Source organism: Mustelus asterias, chromosome 14, assembly GCF_964213995.1.
Source record: "Mustelus asterias chromosome 14, sMusAst1.hap1.1, whole genome shotgun sequence".
Taxonomy (NCBI): Eukaryota; Metazoa; Chordata; class Chondrichthyes; order Carcharhiniformes; family Triakidae; genus Mustelus; species Mustelus asterias.
Genome location: NC_135814.1, coordinates 5,337,868 through 5,350,909, shown reverse-complemented (window position 1 = coordinate 5,350,909; position 13,042 = coordinate 5,337,868). Strand labels below are relative to the sequence as shown.

Genomic DNA, 13,042 nt, shown 5'->3' with positions numbered 1-13,042 from the left:
GTAAATATGTAGGGATATGGGGGTAGGGCCTGGGTGGGATTGTGGTCGGTGCAGACTCGATGGGCCGAATGGCCTCTTTCTGTACTGTAGGGTTTCTAGGGGAGAGATTCTGCACCTTCAGAAGGTTGAAAAACAGAGGGCGGACTAAGACCTAAATCTGAATGGTCCATAAACACGCCCTGATGTCCTTGCAGCGTTTAGTAAGGTTCAGAGTCCTGAGAGACTGCAGCCAAGCCTGTAAAGGATTGCTACATAATCTGGACTCGGCAAGAGACAGCTTCAAAATACTCTGTAATAATCAGCGATTTGAAAGGAGCAGCATCTAGTGGAGCAATCGGTCATAAAACAAGCTCAATTAAGTTGCTTCCGCAGAAGCCTTAGCTTTAATGGGATGTACAGTCCTTTGAAGAGCTCTCGACATGTTGCATTTTCCAGCAGCTGGATACAATTTTAAGGAACCGGCCATCAACATGGAAAGCGTGTGTCTGGCCGCAGTTCCGTCAGGGAATAGAGAGGAGGTGCAGACTGCCGCTGTCATTACTGTGAATGAACGGGGCAATCTTGTTGCACTGGTGTGCTTTGTGCCACAGAGCAAGAAAAGCAGCTGAGCTCATTTCAAGATGCTGCTGCTTCCGATCCAATAAAAGGCATTCGCCATTTTCTCCCCTTGTCTCTCTGGAAGGTGCTAACACCCCACCAGAGGTACAATTCCATGGGTACAGCTCACCATCATTTCGTCACGACAAGTGACAATTCTTCCTGTGAGATTACACAGTGGCAACTCGTGGAGAGGTGCAAAAAAATCAAAGTACTTATGGAGTATCGGCTTCTGGAATGCAGAAGGGTGCAAGCAAGGTAATGCTCTGGTTCGAGCACAGCCACTGAATCAAAATAGAAATCATAGAAACCCTACATCCTGGAACTCCCTCCCTAACAGCACTGTGGGTGTACCTACACAGTAAGTAGTCTCACAACACCAGGTTAAAGTCCAACAGGTTTATTTGGTAGCACAAGCCACAAGCTTTCGGAGTGCCGCCCCCTTCATCGAGTGAGTCGTGTGTGTGTACCTACACCACATGGGCTGCAGCGGTTCAAGAAAGCAGCTCACCACCACCCCCTGATCAAGGGCAATTAGGGATGGGCAATAAACGCCCATGTGAACCGAGTCAGTGACACCCACATCCCATGAATGAATAAGGGAATGTACTGGGCATATCCCAGGAAGGATGTAGTGACCTTTGAGGGGGTGCAACGTAAGAGGGTGCACCAAATGGTATTGGGGTTAAAAGGATTACATTATCAGCACACGAATGAGGACCCGGGTATTTGGCCTCTCGAGTCTGCTCTGCCATTCAGGCTGATCCGGTTGTGGCCTCAATTCCACGTTCCGGCCTTAAAAATTCAGACTTGAATAGAATCAATGATGCTGCTGCACAGAATTCCAAACACTAACCACCCTCAGAGGAGAAATTCCTCATCTGTCTTCAATGGAAGACCTCTTATTTGTAAAACGTGGCCCATAGTTCCAGATAGGCGTGCGAGATTTAGTCAAGATATTTAACTCTGTCAATAGGATCTAGCTTCTCTATAACCATTCAGTGGTTGGAAGTGTCTGGAACAAGGAGACAAAACCTTAAAACTAGAGCTGGAAGTTTACAAAAGATTAAAGAAAATTACAGCACAGGAACACGCCCTTTGGCCCTCCAAGCCTGCACTGACCATGCTGCCCGTCTGAATTAAAACTCCCTACCCTTCCAGGGACCGTATCCCTCCATTCCCATCCTATTCATGTATTTGTCCAGACGCCTCTTAAAAGTCACTATCGTAACTAGAGGTGGTGTCAGAAAGTACTTCTTCCCAGAAAGGGGAGTGGAAATCTCCCCTCCCTCCCCAAAAGGAAGTGTTGAAACTGAAGATCAGGTGAAAACCTCAACCCTGAGATTATGTTCTGCTGGGTAAGGGTATTAAGGGTTACAGAACCAAGGTGGATAGACGGAATGGAGATACAGAGCAGCCGTGATTTATATGAATGGTGCCAGGGAAGGCTCAATGACCTTCTCCTGTTCAAATATGGAGGGAAAGCTGAATCAGATTGTGTTCTCACCCCTGCATTATCCAGCAGGGCGAGTGGTCAGTAATCAGAATAGTGAGCCTCGATTTAATTCACTCCAGCTGAAGGACACAGAGACCAAATGTCTTCCCCGCTGGTCTAGTCACTATCTACCAACCCACACCGAGTTAGCAATCGAACACAGGATCTGAATGGTTTAGTTTGATATTATAACGTCCGATGTTAGGGGTTGTGAATTTTAACAAAAAAATATACTTTGCACACGTAGATTAACAAGATTTATTGAAAGATGTTCTCTGCACAGAATACAAATTGCAAGTGAAATAGCAGCCTCTGCAGCACCCTAATAACATCACCATCAAATCATGTGATAAGCTCTTCAAGCTACCCGCAACCCTTTTAAATATATAACAGATACTGTGTGACAGAAGCAGAGAGACAAACCTATCCATTAACTTGTCCACATTTATAATGGGAGCCGCTGTTGTGATATTAACAGCCTGTAATAGTCTCCCACCAGTGGGGACACTGCAGGACCCTCGTCAGGACAGCAGAATCCATAATAATATTAAGCAGGTTTTGTCTGTTTAAGGGTATAAGTTTGTTTATTTGGACAGCAGTGCCTGGGTGTATTCAGTAGCCAAACGTTACTTGAAAATATTTTATTCTTTCATGGGGTGTGCCCAGCATCTGTTGCCCCACCCTAATTGCCCTCGAGAAGATGGTGGTATATAATTAATCAAGTGTCACCCGGTAGGTACAGAACATCATCACGAAACATAAAGCTCTTTCCAAGGGAGGTGGGTGGAGGAGGGGAAAGGAATGGGAGAGAATTCATACAGTGCAGGAGGAGGCCATTCGGCCCGCTGAGTCTGCACCGACCACAATCGCACACAGACCTTATCCCTGTAACCCCACAGACACTAAGGGGCAATTTAGCACGGCCAATGCACCTAACCTGCACATCTTTGGACTGTGGGAGGAAACCCACACAGACATGGGGAGAACCTGCAAACTCCACACAGACAGTGACCCGAGGCCGCAATTGAACCCGGGTCCCTGGCCCTGTGAGTGCTAACCACTGTGCCACCCACACGAAGGGGAATGGGAGGTGGCGGCAGAGGGAAAGACAACAGATGGAGGGCGGGAGAATGGCTTGGGAGGGATGGAATGGCATAAGAAAGGGTGGGATATAGGATGGGAATGATATAAAAGGAATGGCATGAAAGGGATGGACTAGGAAGGATGGGGATTTAGACAAATACTTCAGTAATAAGGATACTAATTACATCACCAATGTCCACAAGCCAAAACTTGATTTTGAAAGAGAACCTGCAAAATGAAAGGTTAAAGGGATATACAGTAAATCAAACTGAAAAGGAGGAAAGGTTAGATACGGGGAACATTAATCACTTTGGGAGAAACGATTAATGTTTGGAGCGTAACCTGGCATCAGAAAGAGAAAGCTTAGTTTAGAAGATACTTCCACACCACAGTGACCTATGGGAACAATGAGGGTGGAATGTCAGTCGGGATCCAGAGGGAACACCCTGTATTTACTCAGCAACCGCTATGGGAGCTTTCATTTTCACCTATACAGGTCGATGATCCATGGGTTAACACTCGGTACAACATTCTGAGCATCAGCCTAAATCACACACCTAGAGTTTGAATCCATGAGCTCCTGACTCTGAGAAGGAGGGAGGGCTACCGACTGAGCCTTTTTCTGCATTAATATTCAGCAAGCAATTTGTAAAGGTTTCTGTACAATTGCACACAAAATTCACACTGGAGGATAAAGGTGGGATGCAATGATCTAAAAAAAAATGGGTGAGTACGGTTGTGTGGGGCAGGACTGCTGGTTTTAATTGCTATTCGGTCAGCTCTGAAGTTGTTGACTTATACAAGCACAGCTGCCTAGACAAGGCAGCATTCATTGAATGATTACAATACAGGAGGCTGTTTGGCCCATCGTCTCTATGTCAGCTCTCTGCAAGAACAAATCAGCCAGGCCCACGTCCCAGGCCTCTCCCTCCAGCCCTGCAAATTTTGTCTCTACAGATGTTTAGTCGGCTCCCTCTCGAAAGCTGTCCTGTGTGAACCAGGATATTGTCAGTTCAATTGGGCGACAGTGGTTGGCACTGCTGCCTCACAGCGCCAGGGACCCAGGTTTGATTCCGGCCTTGGGTGACTGGGTGGAGTTTGCACGTTCTCCCTTTGTCTGCATGGGTTTCCTCTGGGTGCTCCGGTTTCCTCCCACAGTCCAAAGGTGGATTGGCCATGGTAAATGTGTGGATAGGGCCAGAGTTAAATACTCTGTCAGAGTCTGTGCAGACTTGATGGGTCAAATGGCCTCTTCTGTACAGCTGGGATTCTATGATTCAACTACAGACTGCATCACAATCAAGCATGATCCTATCTTCAGATAATCTCCACACACTGGATCTTTCCAGCAGTCAGTGCTGGGTATGAATGAATGAAACTGGAAGTCAGGCTGTAAATCACAAGCAGGAAATGGAAATCTCAGAATCCCTACAGTGCAGAAGGAGGCCATTTGGCCCATCAAGTCTGCACCAAAACCAAACCTACCCAGGCCCTATCCCTGTAACCCCACGTATTTACCCCGCTAATCCCCCTGACACAAAGGGACAACTTACCACGGCTAGCCCACTTAACCTGCACATTTTTGGACTATGGGAGGAAACCCACGCAGACATGGGGAGAATGTGCAAACTCTACACACAGTCACCCGAGGCTGGAATGGAATCCAGGTCCTTGGCGCTGAGGCAGCAGTGCCAACCACTGCCACCCCAATATCCTTCACAACGTTTGCACATTCTACAAGTATCAGAATTAAATGGTCAGCTTACCGTGATAGGGAGACACCCCCTTATCCACAAACGCCAGGAACTCCTTAGCAGCATTCTGCACTGCATCTTTCAAACCTTTCGTTCCCATAGCCTGAGTGGCAAAGAAGTAAATTTAAAATATTAGATGAGAAAACAAGCAGCAAACTTAATATCGACCCCAGGGTCGATTTCAGAAACAAGTGGCTAAAATAGCAATGTGGCTTTGTAGACAGGACTTGTATTCTTGCCCTCTTGGTATAAAGGCCAATAGTCCAGAATTCCTGATCACTCTCAACCTCATCTTTTCTGGAGAAAAGAGCCACAGCCTATTTTTAGTTAAGTATATCTTGGTTTTATCATCCTTTGTATATTACACAGTACACTCAATGTGGTCTCAGTGACTCGATGGGCGAAAGGGCCTTTTCTGCACTGTACGATTCTAATATAATTTTGCTGCTTTACATTCCAACGCTCTAGAAATGAAACCCTTTACTTGGTTGGCCTTGTTAAACTCTTGTCCTACTTTTTGATTTGTCTTCTGAATCAATGAATCATTTTGCTCCTCTAGCCTATTCAGACTCTGGGAGTACTGTATTGTCCTCGGAGGAGAGATTGAGGAGACAGGGTCTGTAATCTGTACAGTTTGGATGAATGAGAGGTTTTGATTTATTATTGCCGCATGTATTCGCACAGTGAAAAAAATTGTTTCTTGCGCACTATATAGACAAAGCGTACCATATATAGAGATGATGTGGAGATGCCGGCTTTGGACTGGGGTGGGCACAGTAAGAAGTCTCACAACACCAGGTTAAAGTCCAACAGGTTTATTTGGTAGCACGAGCTTTCAGAGCGCTGCCCCTTCACCAGATGAGTTGGGTTCAGAAACAGGGCATATATAGACAAACACAATTACAAGATAATGGTTGGAATGCGAGTTTAACAGGTAATCAAGTCTTTACAGGTGCAGACAATGCTAGTGGAGAGAGGGTTAAGCACAGGTTAAAGAGGTGTGAATTGTCTCAAACCAGGACAGTTAGAGAGATTTTGCAAGCCCAGGAAAGTCGTGGGGGTTACAGATTGTGTGACATGAACCCAAGATATCGGTTGAGACCGTCCTCATGTGTGCGGAACTTGGCTATCGGTTTCTGCTCAGCGATTCCGCGTTGTCGTAAAGGCCACCTTGGAGAATGCTTACCCGAAGGTCAGAGGCTGAATGCTGTTGACTGCTGAAGTGTTCCCCGACTGGAAGGGAAGACTCCTGCCCGAGGATTGTCGAGCGGGGTCCATTCATCCGTTGTCATAGCGTCTGCATGGTCTCGCCAATGTACCATGCCTCAGGACATCCTTTCCTGCAGCGTATCAGGTAGACAATGTTGGTCTACGTATACACAGGATCTGCTCAGATGAGGAGGATCGCAACAGACACCTACAGACGCTGAAAGACGCCCTCGCAAGAACAGGATACGGCACTCGACTCATCGATTGAGAGTTCCGATGCGTCCCAGCGAAAAACCGACCTCCTCAGAAGACAAACAGGGGACACGGCGGACAGAGTACCCTTCGTCGTCCAGTACTTCCCCGGAGTGGAGAAGCTACAACATCTTCTCCAGAGCCTTCGACATGTCATTGATGAAGACGAACATCTCACCAAGGCCATCCCCACACCTCCACTACTTGCCTTCAAACAACCGCGCAACCTCAAACAGACCATTGTACACAGCAAACTACCCAGCCTTCAGGAGAACAGTGACCACGACACCACACAACTCTGCCACAGCAACCTCTGCAAGACGTGCCGATCATCGACACAGATGCCATCATCTCACGTGAGGAAACCATCCACCAGGTACACGGTACATACTCTTGCGACTCGGCCAATGTTGTCTACCTGATACGCCGCAAGAAAGGATGTCTCGAGGCATGGTACATTGGTGAGACCATGCAGATACTACGACAACGGATGATTGGACTCCGCTCAACAATCACCAGGCAGGAGTGTTCCCTTCCTGTCAACAAACACTTCAGCGGTCACGGGCATTCGGCCGCTGATCTTCGGGTAAGCGTTCTCAAAGGCGGCCTTCAAGACACACGACAACGCAGAATCGCTGAACAGAAACTGATAGCCAAGTTCCGCACACATGAGGACAGCCTCAACCGGGATCTTGGATTCATGTCACACTCTCTGTAACTTCCACGACTTGCCTGGGCTTGCAAAATCTCACTAACTGTCCTGGCTTGAGACAATTCACATCTCTTTAACCTGTGCTTAACCCTCTCCCCGCTCGCATTGTCTGCACCTGTAAAGACTTGATTACCTGTTAAGACTCGCATTCAAACCATTATCTTGTAACTGAGTTTGTGTCTATATATGCCCTGTTTGTGAACCCAACTCTTCACTCACCTAATGAAGGGGCAGTGCTTCAAAAGCTCGTGTTACCAAATAAACCAGTTGGACTTTAACCTGGTGTTGTGAGACATCTTACTGTGCTTACCTAGAGAAGGAGAGTGCAAAATGTTACAGTCATAGCTAGGGCGTAGAGAAAGATCAACTTAAAGCGAGGGCGATCCATTCAAAGGTCTGACGGCAGCAGGGAAGAAGCTATTCTTGAGTTGTTTGGTACGTGATCTCAGACTTTTGTAGCTTTTATCCCGGTGGAAGAGAGAATGTCCGGAGTGTATGGAGTCTTTGATTATGCTGGCTGTCTTTCCGAGTCAGCGGGAAGTGTAGACAGTGTCAATAGGTGGGAGGCTGGTTTGAGTGATGGACTGGGCTTTGTAGTTTTTTGCTGTCTTGGTCAGAGCTGGAGCCAGACCAAGCTGTGATACAACGAGAAAGAACGCTTTCTATGGTGCATCTGTAGAAGTTGGAGAGAGTTGTAGCGGACATGCCAAATTTCCTTAGTCTCCTGAGAAAGTAGAGGTGTTAGTGGACTTCTTAAGTATAGTGTCAGTGTGAAGGGACCAGGACAGGTTGTTGGTGGTCTGGACACCTAAAAACCTGAAGCTCTGGACTATTTCTACTTTGTCCACACTGATGTAGACAGGGGCAAGCCTCCACTCTGCTTCCTGAAGCCGATGACTATCTCCTTCGTTTTGTTGACATTGAGGGAGATCATCATCATCGCATCAGTTCACCAGATTCTCTACCTCTCCTGTACTCTGTTTCGTTATTGTTTGCGATCCAATCCACAACGTGTTGTCATCAGCAAACTTGAAAATTGAGTTGGAGGGGAATTTGGCCACAGTCATAGGTGTATAAGGAGTATAGTAGGCGGCTGAGAACACAGCCTTGCGGAGCACCGGTGTTGAGGATGAGAGGTGATCCCATACAACATTCTTACAAGGCAGATGCAGGAAACATGTGTGCGCACACATGCTTAGAATGGAGGGGACACAGTCTGAGAATAAAGGGTAGGCCATGATGATGAATTTTTTCCACTGTGGTGAATCTTTGGAATTCTGTACCCGAGGCCTTTGGAAGTTCAGTCAAGCATGTTCAAGACAGAAGTTGACACACTGTCGGAGGCGCATTATTTTGGATGGGACATTAAACCAAGGTTCTATCTGCCCGCTCAAATAGACATAAAAAGATCCCATTGCATTATTTTGAAGAGCATGGGAGTTCTCCCTGGTGTCTTGGCCAATAGTTTTCCCCTGATCAACATTACAATTATAGTTTATCTTGTCTTTGTCGTATTGCTGTTTGTAGATGCTGGCTATGTGCAAATTAGCCATGTTATCACAATGACTATACTTCAAGGGAGTGCTTCACTGGCTGTGAAGTGCTCATGAAAGGCACTATATAAATGCAGCCTTTCATTTTCTTGGGCATGGTTAAGCTCTTCCTTTACCCAAGAGGAGGCACAGCACAGACTATCCACCCTGACTGCACCCACAAGCTTTGCTTACAGTCTACAAACAGACACAGCCTGAAATGAAAATAAACACCAAACTGCTTGATAAGCTGGAAAAACAGCTCCAGTGTTATTTTTGGATAAAACCTTTCACCCCCACTCTCTCTGGATGGATTGCTGCTTCAGTTTCACTTTTGAAAAGAGCGGAATGAGAAAATTGGATTTACGTAGCGCCTTTTGTCAGCTCAGAATGCTCTTTTGGAGAATTGGTGCAGACTAGATGGGCTGAATGGCCTCTTTCCGCACTGTAACGATTCTATGGCAAATGGGTCAGTAGCCAGTGGCCCTGGATTTAAAATCACAGTATTACAGAAGGAGGCCCATCATGTCTGCAACAGCTATCGAAACGAGCAGCATGACATTTCCTTGTTCCCCTGCACATGGTTGCGATTTAAATGACCATCTAATGTCCTCTGGAATGCCTCGATTGAACCTGCCTCCACCACACCCCCGGGCAGAGCATTCCAGACCCCAACCACTCGCTGGGTGAAAAAGGTGTTTGCTCACATCACATTTGCTTCTTTTGCAAATCACTTTAAATCTGTGCCCGCTCATTCTTGCTGCTTTTACGAGCGGGAACAGTTTCTCTCTTTCTGCTCTGTCCACCCTCCTCATGATTTTGAATATCTATCAGCTCTCCTCTTAGCCTCCTTCTCTCCAAGGAGAACAGTCCCAACTTCTCCAATCTATCCTCATGAGTTTCTCATCCCTGGAACCTTCTTCCGTACCCTCTCCAATGGGTTCACATCCTTCCTTTAGCAGTATAATATAAGCAGTAGTGGCAGGAGTGGTCCCTACAGCTTACAACACAGATGTTGGTGGAGCTAAATATTGGCCCAAGGCAAGACATATGGCAAATCTCCTTTGCCCTTCCTCCGAAACAGTGCCGCGGGATCTTTTATGTCGTTGTTTTAAACACCATCTACAAGGCACAAGTTAGGAGTGTGATGGAATACTCCCCACTTGCCTGGATGGGTGCAGCTCCAACAACACTCGAGAAGCTCAACACCACCCAGGACAAAGCAGCCCACTTGATTGGCACCCCATCCACAAACATTCACTCCCTCCACCACCGATGCACAGTAGCAGCAGTGTGTACTATCTACAAGATGCACTGCAGCAATTCACCAAAGATCCGTAGACAGCACCTTCCAAACCCACAACCACTTCCATCTAGAAGGACAAGGGCAGCAGATAAATGGGAATACCACACCTGAAGTTCCAATCTAAGCTACTCACCATCCCGACTTGGAAAAATATCGCAATCACTAGGTCAAAATCCTGGAATTCCCTTCCTAACGGCATTGTGGGTCAACACACAGAACATGGACTGCAACAATTCAAGAAGGCAGCTCACCACCAGCTTCTCAAGGGCAACTAGGCATGGGCAATAAATGCTGGCCAGCCAGCAATGCCCATGTCCCACAAGTGAATAAAAAAAACTCAATTGTCTTGAACATGTTCAAGGCTGGGTCACTGACAGGAGAGGCGGAAGTGGGAATAGTGCTTTCCTGATCACTTCCTGTAACCTCCGCGGACAAGTCCACAATCGGCTGCCAACTGTCCCTCAGATCCATAGCGTGCCCTTCACAACACAAAGCTACACATGATGGACGCTGCTGCTACCTGTAAAACCCGATGCCCAATCTTACAGATGGAAGTTTCAGAAAAAGAGGAGAAATTTGATCGGGGAGGGAGGGGAAAAAAGGATACTCCACATACCAACTGTATCATATTTCCACTGGACACTTTCTATATTCAGACAGGAGTCGGATTTATTATTGTCACATGTATTGAGATACAGTGAAAAGTACTGTTTCTTGCACGCTGTACATACAAAAAACATAGCCTGGTGGCACGGTGGTTAGCACTGCTGCCTCAAAGCGCCAGGGACCATGTTCAATTCCAGCCTCGGGTCACTGGCTGTGTGGAGTCTGCACATTCTCTCTGTGTCTGCGTGGGTTTCCTCCGGGTGCTCCGGTTTCCTCCCATAGTCCAAAGATGTGCAGCTTAGGTTGATTGGCTATGCCAAATTGACCCTAGTGTCAGGGGGTTTAGCAGGGTAAATGAGGGTTATGGGAATAGGGCCTGGGTGGGATTGTGGTTGGTAGATTCGATGGGCCGAATGGCCTCCTTCTGTACTATTGGGATTCTAGATGTCTTGATGGATGACAGCAAAATCCTTACTGAAGGACCCCACACATACTCTCTTCCACCTTCTTCCGTTGGGAAAAAGATACACAAGTCTGAGATCACATATCTACTGACTCAAGAACAGCTTCTTTAAAAAGTTTAAAGATAAAGTTTATTCATTAATCACAAGTAGGCTGCAAAGAAGTTACTGTGAAAATCCCCGAGTGGCCACATTCCAGCACTGTAAGAAGTCTGACAAAACCAGGTTAAAGCCCACCTGATGAAGGAGCAGCACTCCGAAAGCTCACGATTTCCAAATAAACCGGTTGGACTTTAACCTGGCGTTGAGATACTTTTTACTGCGCCCACCCCAGTCCAACGCTGGCATCTTCACATCACGGGTACAATGAGGGAGAATTTAGCACGACCAACGCACCCAACCAACACACCTTTCGGACTGTGGGAGGAAACTGGAACACCCGGAGGAAACCCAGGCAGACACGGGGAGAACGTGCAGACTCCGCACAGACAGTGACCCAAGCCGGGAATCGAACCCCGAGTCCCTGGCGCTGTGAGGCAGCAGTGCTAACCCGTATGCCACCGTCAGACTTTGGACTGGACCTACCTTGCATTAAGTTGATCTTTCTCAACACCCGAGCAATGACTGTAACACTACATTCTGCAGCCTCTCCTTTCCTTCTCTATGAACGGTATGTTTTGTCTGTATAGTGTGCAATACTTTTCACTGTATACTAACACATGCAACAATAATAAATCAAATCTATGTACTCTATGAACGGTATGCTTTGTCTGTACAGCGCACAAGAAACAATACTTTTCACTGTATGTTAATACATGTGACAATAATAAATCAAATCAAAATTAAACACTGGATTGGAGATTGTGCTGTAAAGTGAAGGTGAATGTTCCAGGACAATGGCCCAGCTCCAACAGCAGGGATGCTGCAGGCCCGGCCTGGAGCCTGAGGCTGTCCAGTGGAGCTGGAGCGGGGGGAATGGAGACCCCGAGGGAGGGTCAGGGTCAGTGTCAGCACTGCCGCCCGGAGCGGCACCCGGACCCACCCCGGGGCCTGGAGCACCCCGGGAGGGGGCTTCACCCCGGGACCTGGATTACCCCCCGCGAACCCCTCCTCCCGGCCACCCACCTGCATGGCTCCGCTCTCCCCCCGGGGTCCTCCAGCTGCAGCGCCACCCGCAGCCCGGGAGGAGGGACTGCAGGCCCGCTCAGCCCCGCCCAGCCACGCCCCACCTGTCAATCACCCCAATGGGGGCGGGGGCAGCTGGGAGAGGGATGCTCAGTTGGAAATTGGAATTCTGTATAAAAGTTCTCTTTTCTGTCTCCCCGCTTTTGTTTTCAGCTGGAAGTTCTCTCTACTGTCCTAAAGTTATTTGATTCAACAGGACCTTGGTCCCAGCCCAGATTAAGTGAAGTTAAAGGCAAATTATTGGGGGATGCTGGAATCTGAAACCAGAACAGAGAATGCTGGAAAATCTCAGCAGGTCTGACAACCTCTGAGGAGAGGGAATAGAGCCAATGTTGCGAGTCTGGATGACCCTTCATCAGGATCTTTCGTTATCTGGGCTCGACTGTGTCCAGATCACCAACAACCTGTCCTGGAGCCTCCACACTGACGCTATAGTTAAGAAAGACCACCACTACTTTCTCAGAAGGCTAAGGAAATTTGACATGTCAGCCAAGACTCTTCAACACTGGGTGGCACAGTGGCAAGCACTGCTGCCTCACAGCTCCAGGGACCTGGGTTCGATCCCGAGCTTGGGTCACTGTGTGTGGAGTTTGCACATTCTCCCCGTGTCTGCGTGGGTTTTCTCCCGTTTCCTTCCACAGTCCAAAGATGTGTAGGTTAGGTTGATTGACCATGTTATATTGCCCCTTAGTATCCCAGGTTGTGTAGGTTAGAGGAATTTGAGGGAAAATGTGGGGTTTTGGGGATAGGGCCTGGGCAGGAAAGTTGTCGGTGCAGACTCGATGGGCCGAATGGCCTCCCTCTGCACTGTAGAGTTTCTATGATTTTACAGATGCACCATAGAAAACAT

The 13,042-nt window shown here is 47.6% G+C and overlaps 1 protein-coding gene across 3 annotated transcripts in view; it reads right to left on the bottom strand.

Annotated features, from left to right (window-relative positions):
* The window catches only part of dnpep (aspartyl aminopeptidase), a 58,776-nt gene extending 46,565 nt beyond the window's left edge, over positions 1-12,211 (bottom strand). For 2 of the 3 annotated variants that reach the window (XR_013499484.1, XM_078227811.1), the window contains exons 1-2: positions 12,133-12,181; positions 4,942-5,032 (exon numbers count right to left, since the gene is read on the bottom strand). Coding sequence is in view for 2 of the 3 variants with exons in the window: in XM_078227811.1 (XP_078083937.1) it covers positions 4,942-5,032; positions 12,133-12,138 (97 nt within the window). In the remaining variant the exon portion in view is untranslated. Of the gene's footprint in view, positions 1-4,941; positions 5,033-12,132 lie in introns of all 3 variants that reach the window. The other variant, XM_078227810.1, reaches the window with a different exon arrangement.
* Positions 12,212-13,042: the final 831 nt, after the last annotated feature.